Source organism: Oncorhynchus gorbuscha, linkage group LG23 (genome assembly GCF_021184085.1).
Source record: "Oncorhynchus gorbuscha isolate QuinsamMale2020 ecotype Even-year linkage group LG23, OgorEven_v1.0, whole genome shotgun sequence".
NCBI lineage: Eukaryota > Metazoa > Chordata > Actinopteri > Salmoniformes > Salmonidae > Oncorhynchus > Oncorhynchus gorbuscha.
In genome coordinates this window covers 29,324,744-29,345,652 of record NC_060195.1, presented here as the reverse complement: position 1 = coordinate 29,345,652, position 20,909 = coordinate 29,324,744, and the positions used below count along the sequence as shown (strand labels likewise).

The 20,909-nt window shown below is 42.4% G+C and overlaps 1 protein-coding gene across 2 annotated transcripts; it reads left to right on the top strand.

Annotated features, from left to right (window-relative positions):
• The first annotated feature begins 502 nt into the window (after positions 1–502).
• LOC124011713 (T-cell surface antigen CD2-like) lies at positions 503–20,481 on the top strand. 2 transcript variants are annotated; one of them, XM_046325222.1, is made up of 7 exons: positions 503–716; positions 1,014–1,346; positions 1,705–1,959; positions 2,167–2,292; positions 19,656–19,685; positions 19,794–19,907; positions 20,107–20,481. In XM_046325222.1, the coding sequence occupies exons 1-7, from the start codon at positions 668–670 to the stop codon at positions 20,118–20,120; spliced, it is 921 nt and encodes a 306-aa protein (XP_046181178.1). In that variant the 5' UTR covers positions 503–667; the 3' UTR covers positions 20,121–20,481. The 2 variants fall into 2 exon arrangements, with proteins under 2 accessions (XP_046181178.1, XP_046181179.1); XM_046325223.1 differs by lacking the exon at positions 19,656–19,685.
• Positions 20,482–20,909: the final 428 nt, after the last annotated feature.

Here is a 20,909-nt window from a genome sequence, read left to right as displayed (position 1 = left end):
TCGAAGACACCAGAGGGTCACAAACCACTATTAGGGAAACATTGAACTTGGATTTGCTGATACTCTCTGTTTCACTTCTTATTTCTCTCACCTCTCCTCCTCTCAAATACCTGTTTTTCTACCTCTCTCTCACTTGTTAATTTACTTTTTCTAATTATCACAACCTAAAATGAAGTGAAAGAGCCTACTTATTGTGAAGAAGAAAGTAGTGTCTTCATGTCAGTGTTGGACAGCAGGGTGTGAGAGCTGACCACTGTCCTGACACAACGAATGAGGTGTTATATTCTCAGGCTTCAACATCTCTTCTTCACACTCAAAAGTAGCGTCACTTATCACATCCTGTGTTTGACATCTTAACTAAATCCATCACACATGAGACATGAAGCCATTCTGGTGGTTTGTATAATGAATAAGTGAGACTTCGATGGGGCTCATCCTCTTTCCTCTGAGTCAGAACCTATGAATAGGGTCAAAGTTTCACTTCCTCTTTTGCTTGTCACAAACTGGTTGAGGTCTTCTGAGTGGCAGGAACAGCTATTTCTCATACTTTCCTTGCATTGGTTTTGTTTGTGCCGTAACACAAATTCAGCTCTGAATAGAAAATAGAGGACTTTGTTGAAGTACCAAAGTTAATTTGATAAACTGAGACCCTGCGTTGTAAAGAGACATGGAGGCTGTTTTAGGACTGTTGGTGATCTCAGCAGGAGTGTCTCATGGTAAGAAACATCTTTATATGTGTTGGTTTCCCTCTTCTTTTATGCAGAATATAATATCAGGAGTCTTCTATACATGTAGCAGAAATGACGGATGGTGATAGACGATATTCAGAACATGGTAGAAGACAGTTGTCCCATGATAATGATCACTGACTTAATGATCCCTATCACGATGATGCTGTTGGTTTGGTTATACTGTTAGTCACTTATATCATCATCTGTAAAATGATACATGACTTGACATGGGTTAGAACAGTGATAGTCACTACAGTGTCTGTTTTTCTTCTTGATCTTCAGGCTTGGAGACTTCCTGTGATGCTAGAGAAGATGGATCTCAGTGTTATGGAGCTCTGGGAGGAACTGTCTATCTCCAGCTGACTGATACCATGGCATCTCATCACTACTCATTTTATAAAGGCTCAACTGCTGCTAAAATAGAGATACTGAAAACGAAGGGCACACTGGTAATAAGAGACACCCCCATTAAAGACAGATTACACTTCTTTATAAACAATGGGACATTTAGGTTAAATAACACAAGAAGGAATGATTCTGGTGAATACCTGCTCGAAAAATATGATTCAGAAGGGAAATCATCAGAGTCCAGAGAACTACAACTGTTCATCGAAGGTAAATAACTTACTTGCCAAGTAATTTAACTTTGACAAGCTCTACATATTGCTTTGGCTAAACTTCACATATGTGACTGCTTAATAATCAAAATAATGAGAAATGCATTTTATGTGTAGTCATTCAACAGGAGTAATTTTTATTTTCATAGTCTACTGTAGTTGGTACATAGAGTCTTAACCACATCCATCAACATTAAATAATCTGTTGGTTATTTGAAATACAGTCATTGTGTGTCATGAATCTGCTGCTCCTGTCGACTACAGTAGTTTCTGTGACTTTAAAGAAGAATGGCTGGTGTTGTGTTGTAATGTGTTTTTCCCTTTTAGTACAGTTACATATCCTTCTTCCCCCACAGCTCCAGTGTCCAGTCCTCAGCTGTCCTCTGAGTGTCTGTCCCATGGAGAGATGAGGGTGTCCTGCTCCTCTGAGGGGGATGGTCCCCAGTACAGCTGGACTCTGGATGGACAGACGCTGAACGACACTGATGCCCCTCCTGATAATAAGACAAACACCATCACTCTGAAGAAAGGCCTGTCAGGAGATCTCACCTGTACCGTCAGAAACAACATCAACCGTAATACTGTCAGCAGGAGAATCTCACACTGTCCAGGTAATCTACTGTTTAATTTACTTTGTTAAAAAAACATTATGATCAACAATATCAAATATTAATGATAATAATGATGATGATTATAATGATCAATTATCAATTCTTATCAATAAGAATTGACCTGTTTCAAAACAGCACTATCCACTTGCCAGTATTTACATGTAATTCAGATACGAATGTGATTACTGTTGTTTGGATTGCATACAGGGCTGATATATGTTAACGGCACCTTATCCAACGGGACAAAGATATCAGAGTGGGTGAATACCCTATATGTTGAGTCTGCAACAGTGGCGACTGTGACTGAGGCCCCCACCAGTAAAACCTCCACTGGTAAGGAATAATGTTGATATTGATGATGATGATGATGATGATTATTATTATTATGATGGACATCATCTTAATCATGACCTCTAGGGTCGTTCCACAAAATGAGTCCCTAATTGATCTTTTCTTCAATCTAGACCACATGGAGAATAAAATATCTCAGATTTTTTATATTTATGAAGAGTTGCTAAAGTGCCAAAATGCAGCATTTTGACGTGTCCCTCTGTCACCCTCTGTGACCTCTACGAACATTTTAACCCACTTAATCCCAAAATGTCTCCAAGTGTTCACCATTATTGTAAAGCCTTATTTTGTTGCTTTGCCAAAGTAATTTCTGGTGATTTGTCTTTATTTCATTTGAACATATTTTTTTAACCTTTATTTAATTAGGCAAGTCAGTTAAGAACAAATTCTGATTTACAATGACAGCCTACCAAAAGGCAAAAAGGCCTCCTGCGGGGACGGGGGCCTGGGGTTCAAATTAATACAAATATACAATATAAATAAAGGACCAAACACATCACAACAAGAGAGACAACACAACACTACATGAAGAGAGACCTATGACAACAATATAGCAAGGCAGCAACACATTACAACACAGCATGGTAGCAACACAACATAACAACAACATGGTAGCAACACAACATGGTAGCAGCACAAAACATGGTACAAACATTATTGGGCACAGACAACAGCACAAAGGGCTAAAAGGTAGAGACAACAATACATCACACAAAGCAGCCACAACTGTCAGTAAGAGTGTCCAAGATTAAGTCTTTGAATGAAGAGATTGAGATAAAACTGTCCAGTTTGAGTGTTTGTTGCAGCTCGTTCCAGTCGCTAGCTGCAGTGAACTGAAAAGAGGAGCGACCTAGGGATGTGTGTGCTTTGAGGACTTTTTAAAGAATGTGACTGGCAGAACCGATGTTGTATCTGGAGGATGTGGGCTGCTGTAGATATCTCAGATAAACAGGAGTGAGGCCTAAGAGGGTTTTTATGAATGAGTGGGTCTTGAGAGATGACCAGTTTACAGAGGTGACCAGTTTACAGAGGAGTATAGAGTGCAGTGATGTGTCCTATAAGGAGCATTGGTGGCAAATCTGATGGCCAAATGGTAAAGAACATCTAGCCACTCGAGAGATTAGTGATTCATTTTTAGGTTACACTACCCAAAAGGGACTAATTACACGGAACGACCCTCTTGAAGTAGCAGCATCATAGCATTTGGCACATCTCAACTCAGATATGTGATACCTTTAAATGTTTTATTGCCACCAGGGTTTTTATATGTTAACTGTATTAATTGTTATTTATTAGGGATCCCCATTAGCTGTTGCCAGGACAGCAGCTAGTTTTCTTGGAGTCCAAACACATTAAGGAACAAAAGATAAACAGCAAGTCATATAACATTACTACACCACTACATATCTGCAATACAAAATGTAGAATAAGACCATACAACAATATTACAATGTACGTGTGTGTAGAGTGCGTATGTGTTTGTCTGTAACCGTGTCTCTTACAGTAGCCACAGTTCCATAAGGTGTATTTTTTCTTTATCTGATTCCACTGCTTGCTTCAGTTACCTGATGATGTGGAATAGAGTTCCATGTAGTCACAGCTCTACGTAGTACTGTGCGCCTAACATAGTCTGTTCTGGACTTGGGAAGAGACCTCTGGTGGCATGTCTTGTGGGGTATGCATGGGTGTCCGAGCTGTGTGCTATTAGTTTAATAGCCTGTCTAGGACTGAACCCCGTTCCGCTAGCGGAACCCCCCCGCAACAGCCAGGGAAAGTGCAGGGCGCCAAATTCAAATCAACAAAAATCTCATAATTAAAATTCCTCAACCATACAAGTATTGTACACCATTTTTAAGATAAATTTCTCGTTAATCAAGCCACAGTGTCTGATTTCAAAAAGGATTTACAACGAAAGCACCACAAACGATTATATTAGGTCACCACCAAGTCACAGAAAAACACAGCCATTTTTCCAACCAAAGAGAGGAGTCACAAAAAGCAGAAATAGAGATAAAATGAATCACTTACCTTTGATGATCTTCGTCAGATGACACTCATAGGACTTCATGTTACACAATACATGTATGTGTTGTTTGTTAAAGTTCATTTATATAAAAACATCTGAGTTTACATTGACTCGTTACGTTCAGTAGTTCTAAAACATGCGGTGATTGTGCAGAGAGCCACATATATTTACAGAAATACTCATAGTAAACATTGATAAAGATACGACTATTATACATGGAACTTTAGATAAACTTCTCCTTAATGCAACCGCTGTGTCAGATTTCAAAAAAACTTTACGGAGAAAGCAAACCATGCAATAATCTGAGTACAGCCTTTAGACAACAAAGCAGCATAGATCACAGACATATTGGGTAGTCAATACAGAAATAGCATTTTAAATATTCCCTTACCTTTGATTATCTTCATCAGAATGCACTCCCAGGAATCCCAGTTCCACCATAAATGCTTGATTTGTTCGATAATGTCCATCGGTTATGTCCAAATATCTTCTTTTGTTAGGGCGTTTGATAAACAAATCCAAAAGCACGTTCAGGTCGTGTCGAACGTCGGACGAAAAGTTAAAAAAGTTCAGTTACAGCCCGTAGAAACATGCCAAACCAAGTATGGAATCAATCTTTAGGATGTTTTTAACATAAAACTTCATTACTTTTCCAACCGGACAATTCCTTTGTCTGTACAAATGAAGTGGAATGAATGAAGTGGAATGTAGCTACCTTTCACGTGAGCATGCCAGACCGAGGCTGCGGCACTCTGCCAGACCACTACCTCAAAGAGCCCTTATGAGCCCCTCCTTTAGAGTATAATCCTCAAAACTGGTTCTAAATACTGTTGACATCTAGTGGAAGCCTTGAGAAGTGAAACATAACTAATATCACACAGTATCTTCAATGGGGGCTGAGGTGATAAACTACAAACCTCAGATTTCCCACTTCCTGCATGGATTTTTCTTCTCAGGTTTTTGCCTGCCGTATGAGTTCTGTTATGCTCACAGACATCATTCAAACAGTTTTAGAATCTTCAGAGTGTTTCCTATCCAGATTTTCTAATTATATGCATATTCTAGGTTTTACGGCTGACTAGCGGGCACGTTTTTCATCCAAGCTACCCAATACTGCCCCCTACCCCAAAGAAGTTAAACAGCTTGTCAACACTTCTTACAAAAACAGGTAGTGATGAAGTAAATCTCTCCTTCACTTTGAGCCATGAGAGATTGACATGCATATTATTAATGGTAGTTTTGTAACGGCGTTCTTCGTTTGTCGAAAAAGAGTCGGACCGAAATGCAGCGTGGTTGTTACTCATGATCTTTAACCTCTTAAGACTAGGCCTCAATACTGCCCCCTTTGGAGGAAGTGCGTGCCCATAGTAAACTGAAAATATTTTTCCCAAAATTGCTAATATATGCATATATATACTTAAAAATATACTTATTATTGAATAGAAAACACTCTAAAGTTTCTAAAACCGTTTAAATTATGTCTGTATGTAAATCAGAACTCTCAGGGCAGCCTTTCTCCCAAACTCTCTCTTGTCAAGCGAAAAGTTGGGTCAACTTTGACGTCATCGCCTCCACCCTTCCCAGGCAGCTACCGATCTGGGAACAGTATGTATGTGTTCAGCGCGATGCATTGTGAGAATCATTGTGAGAATCCCGCGAGCACTCGTCGTTTGGCGGACGAAAATGTTAGTGTCACTCTCCAATACATGCACTCTATTGCGCGCGGCCGATTTGGGGCACGTTCTTTTCCAAAGAACAGCAATTGAAGGCAGTTTGTCTGTTCGCGCTGATCATTGTTTTACATGCTAAAAACATCATAAAGCTCGATTCTGCACATAGTTTGACCAGTTTAGTCGACATATAATATGTACATTTGAAGTTTTGATGCGCAAGAGTGCGGGATCAGAAGTCATTTTGGGTGCATTTCAGCTGAAGCTGTTAGCATATGCTAATACAGAGACACACAACGTGAAACCAAACGATGTATTGGGTAAGTATGACTCCTTCTACGTCTTCTGATCGAAGAACATCAAAGGTAAGGGAATATTTATGTGGTTATTTTGGGTTTCTGTGGACTCCAAACGTAGAGGAGACATGCTGCTAATATCTGAGCGCCGTCTCATTGTATAGCCAGTGTACGAATTCTGTAACGTTAAAAATAAATGTAATACAGCGGTTGCATTAAGAAGAAGTGTATCTTTGTAACTATATGTAGAACATGTATATTTAGTCATGTTTATTGCTTGTTATCTGACGTTATCTGTCGGAGCTATCATCATTTCTCCGGACATTTGAGTAGCATTTTTTTAAATGTCGTCATTGTAAACAGAGATTTATGGATATAAATGGCATATTATTGAGAAAAAAATGTATTGTGTAACATGTACTATTACTGTCATCTGATGAAGATTTTCAAAAGGTTAGTGAATGATTTATTTTTTAATCCTGCTTTTATAATTGTATATTTTCTGGGACAAAATGGCTGCCTCTCGTCTTTTGTTTCGGAGGTGGTCTAATATAAATATGTGCTATGTTTTCGCCGTAAAACATTTTAGAAATCTGACTTGCTGGGTAGATGAACAAGGTGTTTATCTTTCATTTGAGCTATTGGACTTAATGTGTGGAGGTTAAATATTTCTAAGAATATTTTTTTGCATTTTGCGTTATGGTAATGAGCTTGAGCCGTAGTCACGATACCGGATCCGGGATGGGTCGCCGCAAGAAGTTAATGAAGGAAAACGGAACGATACTTGAAATAACTCATAAATACAAAAAACAACAAACGGAATGTGAAACCTATTACAGCCTATCTGGTGAACACTACACAGAGACAGGAACAATCACCCACGAAATACACAGCGAAACCCAGGCTACCTAAATACGGTTTCCAATCAGAGACAACGAGAATCACCTGACTCTGATTGAGAACCGCCTCAGGCAGCCAAGCCTATGCAACACCCCTACTCAGCCGTAATCCCAATAATACAAAAAACCCAATACGAACCACAACATATAAACCCATGTCACACCCTGGCCTGACCAAACATATAACGCAAACACAAAATACAATGACCAAGGCGTGACAAGTTTTACATTTACATTTAAGGGCCAGACAATCCAGTGTTACTTCAAGCAGTTTAGTCGCCTCAATTTACTCAATTTGCACACTATTCATTACAAGATTTAGTTGAGGTTTAGTGAATGATTTGTCCCAAATACAATGCTTTTAGTTTTTGAAATATTTAGGACAAACTTATTCCTTGCCAACCATTCTGAAACTAACTGCAGCTTTTTGTTAACCTGTTAGTCCTACCCACACCGTATTCGGTAGCGTAATCATAGCCTCAAGCTCATTACCATAACGCAACGTTAGCGATTTCTAAAAATCGCAAATGAAATGAAATAAATATGCCTATCCTCAAGCTTATCCTTTTCTTAACAATCCTGTCGTCTCAGATTTTCAAAATATGCTTTAGAACCAGAGAAAATCAATAATTTGTGTAAGAGTGGTGATAGCTAGCTTAGCATTTAGCGTTAGCATTTAGCACGCAACATATTCACAAAAACCAGCAAAGGGATCAAATAAAATAATTTACCTTTGAAGAACTTCAGATGTTTCAATGAGGAGACTCTCAGTTACATAGCAGATGTCCAGTTTTTCCTGAAAGATGCTTGTGTAGGACACAACGTTCCGTTTTGTTACTATGCATTTGGCTACCGAAACTAACCGAAAATTCAGTCACCTACACGTCAAACTTTTTTCTGAATTAACTCCATAATATCGACTGAAACATGGAAAATGTTGTTTGAATCCATCCTCAAGGTGTTTTGTCATATATCTCTTCATTGAAATGCCATTCCTGGAAGCCTGCATTGTTCTCAGATTCGGATGGAAAAATACTGGTACCTGACTTTTGCGCACCAATTTCCACACAGACACCGTGCGGGACCCCTGGTAAATGTAGTCTCTTATGGTCAATCTTCCAATGATATGCCTACAAATACGTCACAATGCTGCAGACACCTTGGGGAAACGATAGGAAGTGTCCGTTCATGGCTGTCGCATTCACAGCCATATAAGGCGATCATGGAAAACGTGCCATCAGAAATCCTGTTGATTTCCTGGTCGCTCAAACATCTTGGTTTTGCCTGTAGGTTTTGTTCTAAGGCACTCACAGTGAAAATCTTTGCAGTTCTGGAAACGTCAGAGTGTCTTCTTTCCAAAACTATCAATTCCAAGCATAGTCGAGCATCTTTTCGTGACAAAATATTGCGCTAAAAACGGGCACGTCTTTTTATCCAAAAATGAAATACTGCCCCTAGAGTCTTAACCGGTTAATTGTTGCAGTCATTTCAATCGATGTTGTAGCTGACGTGGATATAGTGTTGAGTCATCCGCATACATAGACACATTGGCTACTTGAGCCAGTAAAGGTTTTTATTCACAAATCTGTTTTTAATTTTTACTATGGGTAGCGGAATAACTTTTGCTTCTCTCCAGGCCTGAGGGCACACGCTTTCTAGTAGGCTTAGATTAACAATATGTCAAACAGGAGTGGCAATATTGTCCGCTATTATCCTCAGTCATTTTCCATCCAAGTTGTCAGACCCTGGGGTCTTGTCATTGTTGATAGACAACAATCATTTTTCACCTCTTCCACACTCACTTTACGGAATTCAAAATTACAATGCTTGTCTTTCATAATTTGTTCAGTTATGCTTGGATGTGTAGTGTTGGCATTTGTTGCTGGCATGTCATGCATAAGTTTGCTAATCTTGCCAATTAAGAAATCATTAAAGTAGTTGGCAATATAAGTGGGTTTTGTGATGAATGAGCCTTCTGATTCAATGAATGTTGGAGCTGAGTTCGCCTTTTTTGCCCAATATGTCATTTAAGGTGTTCCAAAGGTTATTACTATCAATGTTTATGTCATATATCTTTGTTTCATTGTATAGATTCTTCTTATTTTTATTCAGTTTTTTCACATAACCTCTCAATTTGCAGTACGTTTGCCAACCGGTTGTGCTGCCAGACTTATTTGCCATTCCTTTTGCAACAATCTGTCTCAGCCATACCATTTTTCAATTTCTCGCCAATCCAAGGAGATTTAACATTTCTTCAGTAATTTTCTTAATGGGTGCATGCATCGTAACTGGAATAAGCAATTTCATAACTGTGACAAGTGCAGTATCTGTTTGCTCCTCATTGCACCACAGACCAGCAAATCTTATTTACATCATCAACATAAGAAAACATAAGAATCACTACAATACTTATCGTATGACCTCTTATACCCTATATTAGGCCCACCATGTGGAACTTTGGTTTTCCGATATGTGGCTACTATATTGTGATCACTACATGCAATGGATTTTGAAACTGCTTTAAAGTGAATTTCTGCTAATTTAGTAAAGAATGTGATACATGATGATGATTTAATTCCTGTGCTGTTTATAGATATACCTTAATGCAACCGCTGTGTCTGATTTCCCAAAAACTTTACGGAATAAGCAAACCATTCAATAATCTGAGACGGCGCTCAGAAAAATAGTCAAAATAGCCGCCATGTTGGTGTCAACATAAACAAGAATTTACATGATAAATATTCCCTTAATTTTGATGATATTCATCAGAAAGCCTCCCAGGAATCCCAGGTCCACAATAAATGTGTGTTTTGTTCGAGAATGTCCGTTATTGATGTCCAAATACCTCATTTTTTTAGCGTGTTTGGTATACATATCCAAATGCTCATTCTGGTCAGCGTTACGTCGGACAAAAACTTAAAAAAGTTATATTACAGGTCGAAGAAATATTTCAAACTAAGTACAGAATCAATCATTAGGATGTTTTTAACATATAGCTTCAATAAAGTTCCAACCGGAGTATTCCTTTGTGTCTTGATGAGCAATGGAACGCAAGTGGATAGCATGAGGAATGCGCGTGATCAGAAAATAGCTGACTGCCAGTCACCTGATACATTCTGCTCTCATTCAGTCCCACAACACAGTAGAAGTCTCATTCAAATTTCTATAAAAGGTTGACATCTAGTGGAAGCCCTCGGAAGTGCAACATCATTAATATCTCAAGGGGATTTCAATGGGAACTGTGGTGAATTCATACCAAGCTCAGATTTCTCACTTCCTATTTTGATTTCTCCTCAGGATTTTGCCTGCCATATGAGTTCTGTTATACTCACAGACATCATTCAAACAGTTTTAGTTTTAGATAATGATATGCATATATTTGCAACTGAGACTGAGCAGCAGGCCGTTTACTTTGGGCACCTTATTCATCCAAGCTACTCGATACTGAACCCCAGCCATAAGAAGTTAACCTTTTGCGACGAGCAATCCCGTATCCGGGAGCGTAATTATAGCCTCAAGCTCATTACCATAACACAACGTTAACTATTCATGAAAATCGCAAATGAAATGAAATAAATATATTGGCTCACAAGCTTAGCCTTTTGTTAACAACACTGTCATCTCAGATTTTCAAAAAATGCTTTTCAACCATAGCTACACAAGCATTTGTGTAAGAGTATTGATAGCTAGCATAGTATTAAGCCTAGCATTCAGCAGGCAACATTTTCACAAAAACAAGAAAAAGCATTCAAATAAAATAATTTACCTTTGAAGAACTTCGGATGTTTTCAATGAGGAGACTCTCAGTTAGATAGCAAATGTTCAGTTTTTCCAAAAATATTATTTGTGTAGGAGAAATCGCTCCGTTTTGTTCATCATGTTTGGCTAAGAAAAAAAACAGAAAATTCAGTCATTACAACGCAAACTTTTTTCCAAATTAACTCCATAATATTGACAGAAACATGGCAAACGTTGTTTAGAATCAATCCTCAAGGTGTTTTTCACATATCTATTCGATGATAAGTCACTCGTGGTAGTTTGGTTTCTCCTCTGTTCAAAATGGAAAAACGCACGCACCTGGAGATTACGCAATAGTTTCGACAGAGGACACAGAGCGGACACCTGGTAAATGTAGTCTCTTATGGTCAATTTTCCAATGATATGCCTACAAATACGTCACAATGCTGCAAACACCTTGGGGAAGCGACAGAAAGTGTAGGCTCTCTCCTTGCGCATTCACAGCCATATAAGGAGACATTGGAACACAGCTCCTCAAAAATCTGGCTCACTTCCTGTATGAAATTTCATCTTGGTTTCGCCTGTAGCATTAGTTCTGTGGCACTCACAGACAATATCTTTGCAGTTTTGGAAACATCAGAGTGTTTTCTTTCCAGAGCTGTCATTTATATGCATAGTCGAACATCTTTTCGTGACAAAATGTCTTGTTTAAAACGGGAACGTTTTTAATCCAAAAATGAAATACTGCCCCCAGAGGTTCAAGAGGTTAACTACCCTGGTAACCTGAACCAGGTTGCAGGCACTAGTTACAGTTTGAAGATTTTGTGGGGAACTTGTTGAAATCACCCAGAAAATATACCTCTCTGTTGATATCACATACATTATCAAGCCAGATTGCAAGATGTTGCCGACAGACATGGCAGCTCTGCTTCTAGCTCCTAAGCCAATCTGCAGTATTTAGTTTTTTTGTGTGCTATTTCTTATTTTATTAGCCTATAACTTTTTTTGTGTAATTTCATACAGCCGGAAAAAACTTTTGCATATCAGAGAGGTGGTAAATCATCAGCAGTACGATCAGGAATTTCCCAAATTGGATCCTTTATTTGTAACCCAGGGTAATTGAACTTATCCCAGAGGCTGCAACAAGAAGATGCCGAGGGTGAAGAGGTATTCGGAGTGGACTTCTAGTTCGACTCAGGAGGCTTGCAAACCATTCCCTGCTTCCGAGTATTTTACCTCCTAATGTTCAGTCTCTGAACAATAAAGTAGATGAGCTCAGGGCGAGGATCTCCTTTCAGAGAGACATCAGGGACCATAACATACTCTGTTTCACAGAATCATTGCTCTCTCTGGATATACTGTCCCCGTCCATACAGCCAGCTGGGTTCTCAGTACATTGCGCATACAGGGTAAAAGAACTCTCCGGGAAGAAGAAATGCAGTGGTGTATGTTTCATGATTTACTACTCATGGTGTGATTCTGATAATGTAGAAAAAGTAATTTTGTTCACCCGACCTAGTATACCTCACAATAAAATGCAGACCGTATTACCTCCCAAGATAATTATCTTTGGTTATAGTCACAGCCGTGAATATTCCCATTCAAGCCGATGCCATGATGGCCCTAAAGGAACTACACAATACTTTTTGAAAACTGGAAACCACATGTCCTGAGGCTGCATTTATTGTAGCTGGGGATTTTACGAATGCAAATTTGAGGAAAACGCAACCGAAGTTCTTTCAACACACTGACTGTAGTACTTTCGCTGCTAAAACACTCAACCACTGTTATTCTCCCTTATGGGATGCCTACAAGGCCCTCCACCAACCTCCCTTAACCTGTTAAGTCGACCCTCTACTTTTTTGAACATTCTGTTAAAAATCGCGCAACATTTCAGCGCCCTGCTACTCAGGCCAGGAATATAGTATATGCATATGATTAGTATGTTTGGATAGAAAACACTCAGACGTTTATAAAACTGGTTAAATCACGGCTGTGACTATAATAGAACGTGCGTTTCATCGAAAAGTGCTGGAAAATCTGATCACTGAAAATGGAAATAAATATCCATGCGCGACTTCAAGGAATTGTTCAAAGTGAACCGAATTAAATGATGCCGAGGTTGCAGTGCCTACAGCTTCCACACGTTGTCTAGAGTCTTGTCATTTGATTCAGCTTTGATTCTTGGTCATACCGAATCAAGGGAACCGATTGCCTCCGGTCTCCGACCGGATGTTTTGTTCGAGCTCTCTCCAGACATTTTTTAGAGACAGACACCTATAGAATTGACATCGCCTCCTGCTGAATTTTATCGCTTATTAACGTGTACTAATACCTAAAGTTGCATTACAAAAGTATTTCGAAGTGTTTTGTGAAAGTTTATCATCGACTTTTTGAATTTAAAAGAAATGACGTTACGTTATGAAACGCTATTTTTTTCACAATCTCCGTCTCGATCCACCAGCTACTTCCAGGGCTTCCAAGTCTCCGGAGCCCAGAATTAATAACCCACCGTGTTACTCTGGGCAGCCCACTGAATGCCGCTCGTTCCTCACCCAGTGTGATATTGTGTTCTCTCTCCAGCCCAACATATACTCCAGGGGTACAGCTCGTATCGCCTACGTCATATCTCTCCTTACTGGACGGGCTCGTGAGTGGGGCACGGCAATCTGGGAGGCAAGGGCTGAGTGTACTAACGAGTATCAGAACTTTAAAGAGGAGATGATATGGGTTTTTGATCGTTCAGTTTTTTGGGAAAGAAGCTTCCAGGGCCCTGTCTTCCCTATGTCAAGGTAATCGATCCATAACGGATTACTCTATAGAGTTTCGCACTCTTGCTGCCTCCAGTGACTGGAACGAGCCGGCGTTGCTCGCTCGTTTTCTGGAGGGTCTCCACGCGGAGGTAAAGGATGAGATTCTCTCCCGGGAGGTTCCTTCCAGCGTGGATTCTTTGATTGAACTCGCTATTCGCATAGAACGACGGGTAGATCTTCGTCACCGAGCTCGTGGAAGAGAGCTCGCGTTAACGGTATCCCCCCTCTCCGCATCACTACCATCTTCTGCCACTGGCTCAGGTGCTGAGCCCATGTAGCTGGGGGGTATTCGCATCTCGACTAAGGAGAGGGAACGGAGAATCACCAACCGCCTCTGTCTCTATTGCGGTTCCGCTGGTCATTTTGTCATTTCATGTCCAGTAAGAGGCCAGAGCTCATCAGTAAGTGGAGGGCTACTGGTGAGCGCTACTACTCAGGTCTCTCCGTCAAGATCCTGTACTACCTTGTCGGTCCATCTACGCTGGACCGGTTCGGCAGCTTCCTGCAGTGCCTTGATAGACTCTGGGGCGGAGGGCTGTTTTATGGACGAAGCCTGGGCTCGGGAACATGACATTCCTCTCAGACAGTTAGGGGAGCCCACGGCCATGTTCGCCTTGGATGGTAGTCCTCTCCCCAGGATTCAGTGTGAAACGCTACCTTTAACCCTCACTGTCTCTGGTAATCATAGCGAAACCATTTCTTTTTTGATTTTTTGTTCACCTTTTACACCTGTTGTTTTGGGTCATCCCTGGCTAGTGTGTCATAATCCTTCTATTAATTGGTCTAGTAATTCTATCCTCTCCTGGAACGTTTCTTGTCATGTGAAATGTTTAATGTCTGCTATCCCTCCTGTTTCTTCTGCCCCCTCTTCACAGGAGGAGCCTGGTGATTTGACAGGGGTGCCGGAGGAATATCATGATCTGCGCACGGTCTTCAGTCGGTCCAGGGCCACCTCCCTTCCTCCTCACCGGTCGTATGATTGTAGTATTGATCTCCTTCCGGGTACCACTCCCCCCCCCGGGATAGACTATACTCTCTGTCGGCTCCCGAACGTAAGGCTCTCGAAGATTATTTGTCTGTTGCTCTCGACGCCGGTACCGTAGTCCCTTCCTCCTCTCCCGCCGGAGCGGGGTTTTTTTTTGTTAAGAAAAAGGACGGGACGTATACATACATGCCATTTAGCAGACGCTTTTATCCAAAGCGACTTACAGTCATGTGTGCATACATTCTATGTATGGGTGGTCCCGGGGATTGAACCCACTACCCTGGCGTTACAAGCGCCATGCTCTACCAACTGAGCTACAGAAGGACCACGGGACCCTGCTCCCCTGCGTGGATTATCGAGGGCTGAATGACATAACAGTTAAGAATCATTATCCGCTTCCCCTTATGTCTTCAGCCTTCGAGATCCTGCAGGGAGCCAGGTTTTTCACTAAGTTGGACCTTCGTAACGCTTACCATCTCGTGCGCATCAGGGAGGGGGACGAGTGGAAAACGGCGTTTAACACTCCGTTAGGGCACTTTGAATACCGGGTTCTGCCGTTCGGTCTCGCTAACGCTCCAGCTGTCTTTCAGGCATTAGTGAATGATGTACTGAGAGACATGCTGAACATCTTTGTTTTCGTTTACCTTGACGATATCCTGATTTTTTCACCATCACTCCAGATTCATGTTCAGCACGTTCGACGTGTTCTCCAGCGCCTTTTAGAGAATTGTCTTTATGTGAAGGCTGAGAAGTGCGCTTTTCATGTCTCCTCCGTCACATTTCTCGGTTCTGTTATTTCCGCTGAAGGCATTCAGATGGATCCCGCTAAGGTCCATGCTGTCAGCGATTGGCCCGTCCCTAAGTCACGTGTCGAGCTGCAGCGCTTTCTCGGTTTCGCGAATTTCTATCGTCGTTTCATTCGTAATTTCGGTCAGGTGGCAGCTCCTCTCACAGCCCTTACTTCTGTCAAGACATGCTTTAAGTGGTCCGTTTCCGCCCAGGGAGCTTTTGATCTCCTCAAGAAGCGTTTCACATCCGCTCCTATCCTTGTTACACCTGACGTCACTAGACAGTTCATTGTCGAGGTTGACGCGTCAGAGGTGGGCGTGGGAGCCATTCTGTCCCAGCGCTCCCATTCTGACGATAAGGTCCACCCTTGCGCGTATTTTTCTCATCGCCTGTCGCCGTCGGAACGTAACTATGATGTGGGTAACCGCGAACTGCTCGCCATCCGCTTAGCCCTAGGCGAATGGCAACAGTGGTTGGAGGGGGCGACCGTTCCTTTTGTCGTTTGGACTGACCATAAGAACCTTGAGTACATCCGTTCTGCCAAACGACTCAATGCGTGGCAGGCTCGTTGGGCGCTGTTTTTCGCTTGTTTCGAGTTCGTTATTTCTTATCGTCCGGGCTCAAAGAACACCAAGCCTGATGCTTTATCCCATCTCTTCAGTTCTTCAGTAGCCTCCACCCACCCCGAGGGGAGTCTCCCTGAGGGGCGTGTTGTCGGGTTGACTGTCTGGGGAATTGAGAGGCAGGTAAAGCAAGCACTCACTCACACTCGCAGCGCGCTTGTCCTAGGAACCTTATTTTCATTCCCGTTTCTACTCGTCTGGCCGTCCTTCAGTGGGCTCACTCTGCCAAGTTAGCTGGCCACCCCGGCGTTCGGGGTACGCTTGCTTCTATTCGCCAGCGTTTTTGGTGGCCCCCTCAGGAGCGTGACATGCGTCGTTTCGTGGCTGCTTGTTCGGACTGCGCGCAGACTAAGTCCGGTAACTCTCCTCCTGCCGGCCGTCTCAGACCGCTTCCCATTCCCTCTCGACCGTGGTCTCACATCGCCTTAGACTTTATTACCGGTCTGCCTTCGTCAGCGGGGAAGACTGTTATTCTAACGGTTGTCGATAGGTTCTCTAAGGCGGCTCATTTTATTCCCCTCGCTAAGCTTCCTTCTGCTAAAGAGACGGCACAAATCATCATTGAGAATGTGTTCAGAATTCATGGCCTTCCGTCAGACGCCGTTTCGGACAGGGGTCCGCAATTCACGTCTCAATTTTGGAGGGAGTTTTGTCGTTTGATTGGGGCTTCCGTCAGTCTCTCTTCCTGTTTTCACCCCCAGTCTAACGGTCAAGCAGAACGGGCCAATCAGACTATTGGTCGCATCTTACGCAGTCTTTCCTTTCTAAACCCTGCGTCTTGGGCAGAACAGCTCCCCTGGGCAGAATACGCTCACAACTCGCTTCCTTCGTCTGCGACCGGGCTATCTCCTTTTCAGAGTAGCCTCGGGTACCAGCCCCCTCTGTTCTCGTCCCAGCTCGCCGAGTCCAGCGTTCCCTCCGCTCAGGCTTTTGTCCAACGTTGTGAGCGCACCTGGAAGAGGGTCAGGTCTGCACTTTGCCGTTATAGGGCGCAGACAGTGAGAGCCGCTAATAAGCGTAGGACTAAGAGTCCTAGGTATTGTCGCGGTCAGAGAGTATGGCTCTCCACTCGTAACCTTCCCCTTATGACAGCTTCTCGCAAATTGACCCCGCGGTTCATTGTTCTGTTCCGTATTTCTCAGGTCGTTAATCCTGTCGCAGTGCGACTTCTTCTTCCGCGACATCTTCGTCGCGTCCACCCGGTCTTCCATGTCTCCTGTGTCAAGCCTTTTCTTCGCGCCCCCGTTCGTCTCCCCCCCCCCCCGTCATTGTCGAGGGCGCACCTATCTACAGGGTCCGGAAGATTATGGACATGCGTCCTCGGGGCCGTGGTCATCAGTACCTAGTGGATTGGGAGGGGTACGGTCCTGAGGAAAGGAGTTGGGTTCCATCTCGGGACGTGCTGGACCGTTCGCTGATCGATGATTTCCTCCGTTGCCGCTAGGTTTCCTCCTCGAGTGCGCCAGGAGGTGCTCAGTGAGTGGGGGGGGGGGGGGGGGGGTACTGTCATGTATTGTATTGTCATGTCTTGTCCCTGTGCTTTCTCTTCTCTTCGTTTCCCCCTGCTGGTCGTATTAGGTTACTTTCTCTCTCTCTATCTCTCTCTCTCTCTATCGTTCCGTTCCTGCTCCCAGCTGTTCCTCACTCTCCTAACGACCTCGTTCTCTCTCTCACACCTGTCCCCTCTTTTGCCTCTGATTAAGTCTCTATTTCTCTCTCTGTTTCTGCTTCTGTCCTTGTCGGATTCTTGTTTGCTTTGCCCTTGTTCCCTCCTGTCGTTGTCTGCCTCTTCATCAGATGCTGCGTGTGAGCAGGTGTCTCTGTCCTCTACGGCCCGCGCCTACCCGAAGGGACCTGCAGTCTGTTGCCGCTAGCCCTGCAATTCTCCTCTACTACTTGAAGGGGGACACTCCTGTAAAGATAGAGGATTTAAGTTTTCCCTGTTTGGACATCTCCTGTAAAGATTGAGGATTTATGTTTTCCCTGTTTGGACATTAATAAACTCTGTTTCTGTTAAGTCGCTTTTGGGTCCTCACTCACCTGCATAACATGATGCTTGGCATTCAGGCCAAAGAGTAGAATCTTTGTTTCATCAGACCAGAGAATCTTGTTTCTCATGGTCTGAAAGTCTTTAGGTGCCTTTTGACAAACTCCAAACAGGCTGTGATGTGCCTTTTACTGAGAGTGGCTATCATGTGCATTTTACTGAGGATTGGCTTCCGTCTGGCCACTCTACCATAAAGGCCTTATTGGTGGAGTGCTGCAGAGATGGTTGTCCTTCTGGAAAGTTCTTCCATCTCCACAGAGGAACTCTGGAGCTCTTTCAGTGACAGTTTGGTTCTTGGTCACCTCCCTGACCAAGGCTCTACTCCCCCCGATTGATCTGTTTGGCCAGGTTGCCAGCTCTAGGAAGTCCTTAAATGCTGCAGAAATGTTTTAGTACCCTTCCCCAGATCTGTGCCTCAACATAATCCTGTCTCAGAGCTCTACGGACAATTCCTTCGACCTCATGGTTTTGTTTTTGCTCTGACATTCACTGTCAACTGTGGGACCTTACATAGAATGGAATGTGAATTTCCAAATCATGTCCAATCAATTTAATTGACCATAGATGGACTCTAATCTCTAATGGACTAATGGACTGGAAACATCTCAAGGACGATCAATGGAAACAGGAAACACACGTCTCATAGGGGTCTGAATACTTATGTATTTTTGGTCTGCAGTCCTCTGCATGCAAACAGTTGCTACATTGAAAGTCTGGGCAGTCAACATTGTCTAAGAATAAAGCAAAAATAAACACAGCTCCTGCACCATTGAAAATGTTCAATAATGACCTCCATCTGAGAAATACGGCCAGCTAGGCTTCTGTGTCTCTCTCCTTACAGGATGAACAACTGAACAAAAAGAGTTCACAATAATGGCAAAATCCAAAAAGCAGAAATATGTTTCCTCCTTTAAATCCACACGAAAGCAGTGTCTTTGCACATACTGTTGGTCACAGCATCAGTTAATGTTGGTAGCCATACAATGCAGTTCCAGCCAGGTCATGTTGCAGGGAAAAGGCAACAGGCAGCAGGGAATCCAGCCGCAATTATTGTGGGAAACCTCTGAGGTCCCAGACACAAGGGTTGGGAAACCTTGCTAGCTTGATACTGATAGCTACCAGCTAGGCTAGTAGCTAAGCTACGGTAAACAACTTCAGGCTTTTTGGTCTGGCAGGATCCCGGGACAGATTGTAGCTGTCACAGCAGCTGAGGCTAACCGCGGTGCAGGACCCAAAGTAAAAAAGTATGTAAATAAAACTTTGCAAGGAGACACTGTCACAACTTTCTAAAACAATAAAGTGAGGAGACAAAGATTTCAGGATGGGTTATTGAGGGTAATAATACCCTACAACAGTGGCCTCCACAACGGTGATAGAGGCCACCACTGGTAAGAGGCATGAAAACTTAGTAACACGTCCCAGCCACAGAAAATGATTTACTTCTGTCTCCCTTTCTCAGAACATTCAGTGGAAATCTCCTCAAGGGCTGGTAGGTTTTATGTTGAAAGCAGATCGTACTGCAGTTCATGTTCATGGATTATATTAATTAGCTGATTAGTTAATTTAGGTCTTATACCTTCTCCCTTCTGTCCCCCAGGACCAGTGTTCAATGTGTTTGTTTATTTCCAACTTGCTGAAGTCTTCATTCTGCTGACAATCTGTCTGGGATCATACTGTTTCTACAAGAAGAAAACCCGTCATCAAGAACAAGGTCAGTAACGCATCATTGTACCTTTGTTTTAACGTATTTTGTTTGATAAGTAAAATGTTATTATTATTCTTAATTCGCTCTCTCTCTCTAGCTCACTCTCTCTCTCTCTCTCTCTCTCTCTCTCTCTCTCTCTCTCTCTCTCTCTCTCTCTCTCTCTCTCTCTCTCTCTCTCGCTCACTCTCTTTTTCTCTCTCTCCAGATGATGGTGAGTAAGCAGAGTGTTTGCAGATTCTCAGGTGGATCACGGTGGGACTCTAAGAGGGGTGTTGATGTCATGAAAGTTACCATGGGGACCATGACTGATGACTAATGATGATGTTATACTGCTTATTGCTGTTTTAATTTTAATCAAGCTCAAACTCAAAGCACAGTAATGTATTTAGATCTTTTGACATATTTTCATAGTTTCATAATGTTCCTTCAGAACTGCCCTTAACAAAGTAATAATGAAGGATCCATGTGATGGTGTTTATTTAATGTATTTCAACTCTTGAATTGTAGTGTTTTAGTAGATTTAATTTGTACATACAGTTACATAAAGGAATGAAAATGCTATTGTGTTTTTGAAAATACATTTTCTTTCGTATTTGAATGTGACCTAAGACATTCATAAACACAAACACATTTTTTTTGCGATAGCAAATATGTAGAGTTCAAAAGGTTCTTGCACTCAAAACCATGAAAAGGAATAACCCATGAATGACGACATGAATAACATACAGCTGGCGGGTATTAAGCTTTTTTTGACAGGATAGAACAGCAACCTCTGGTTGGGGTGGCAGTCTGTGTAAATTTGTAAACAACAGCTGGTGCACGAAATCTAAGGAAGTCTCGAGATCTTACTCGCCTGAGGTAGAGTATCTCATCATAAGCTATAGACCACACTAATTACCAAGAGAGTTTTCATCTGTATATTTCGTAGCTGTCTACATACCACCACAGACCGATGCTGGCACTAAAACCACACTCAATGAGCTGTATACGGCCATAAGCAAACAGGAA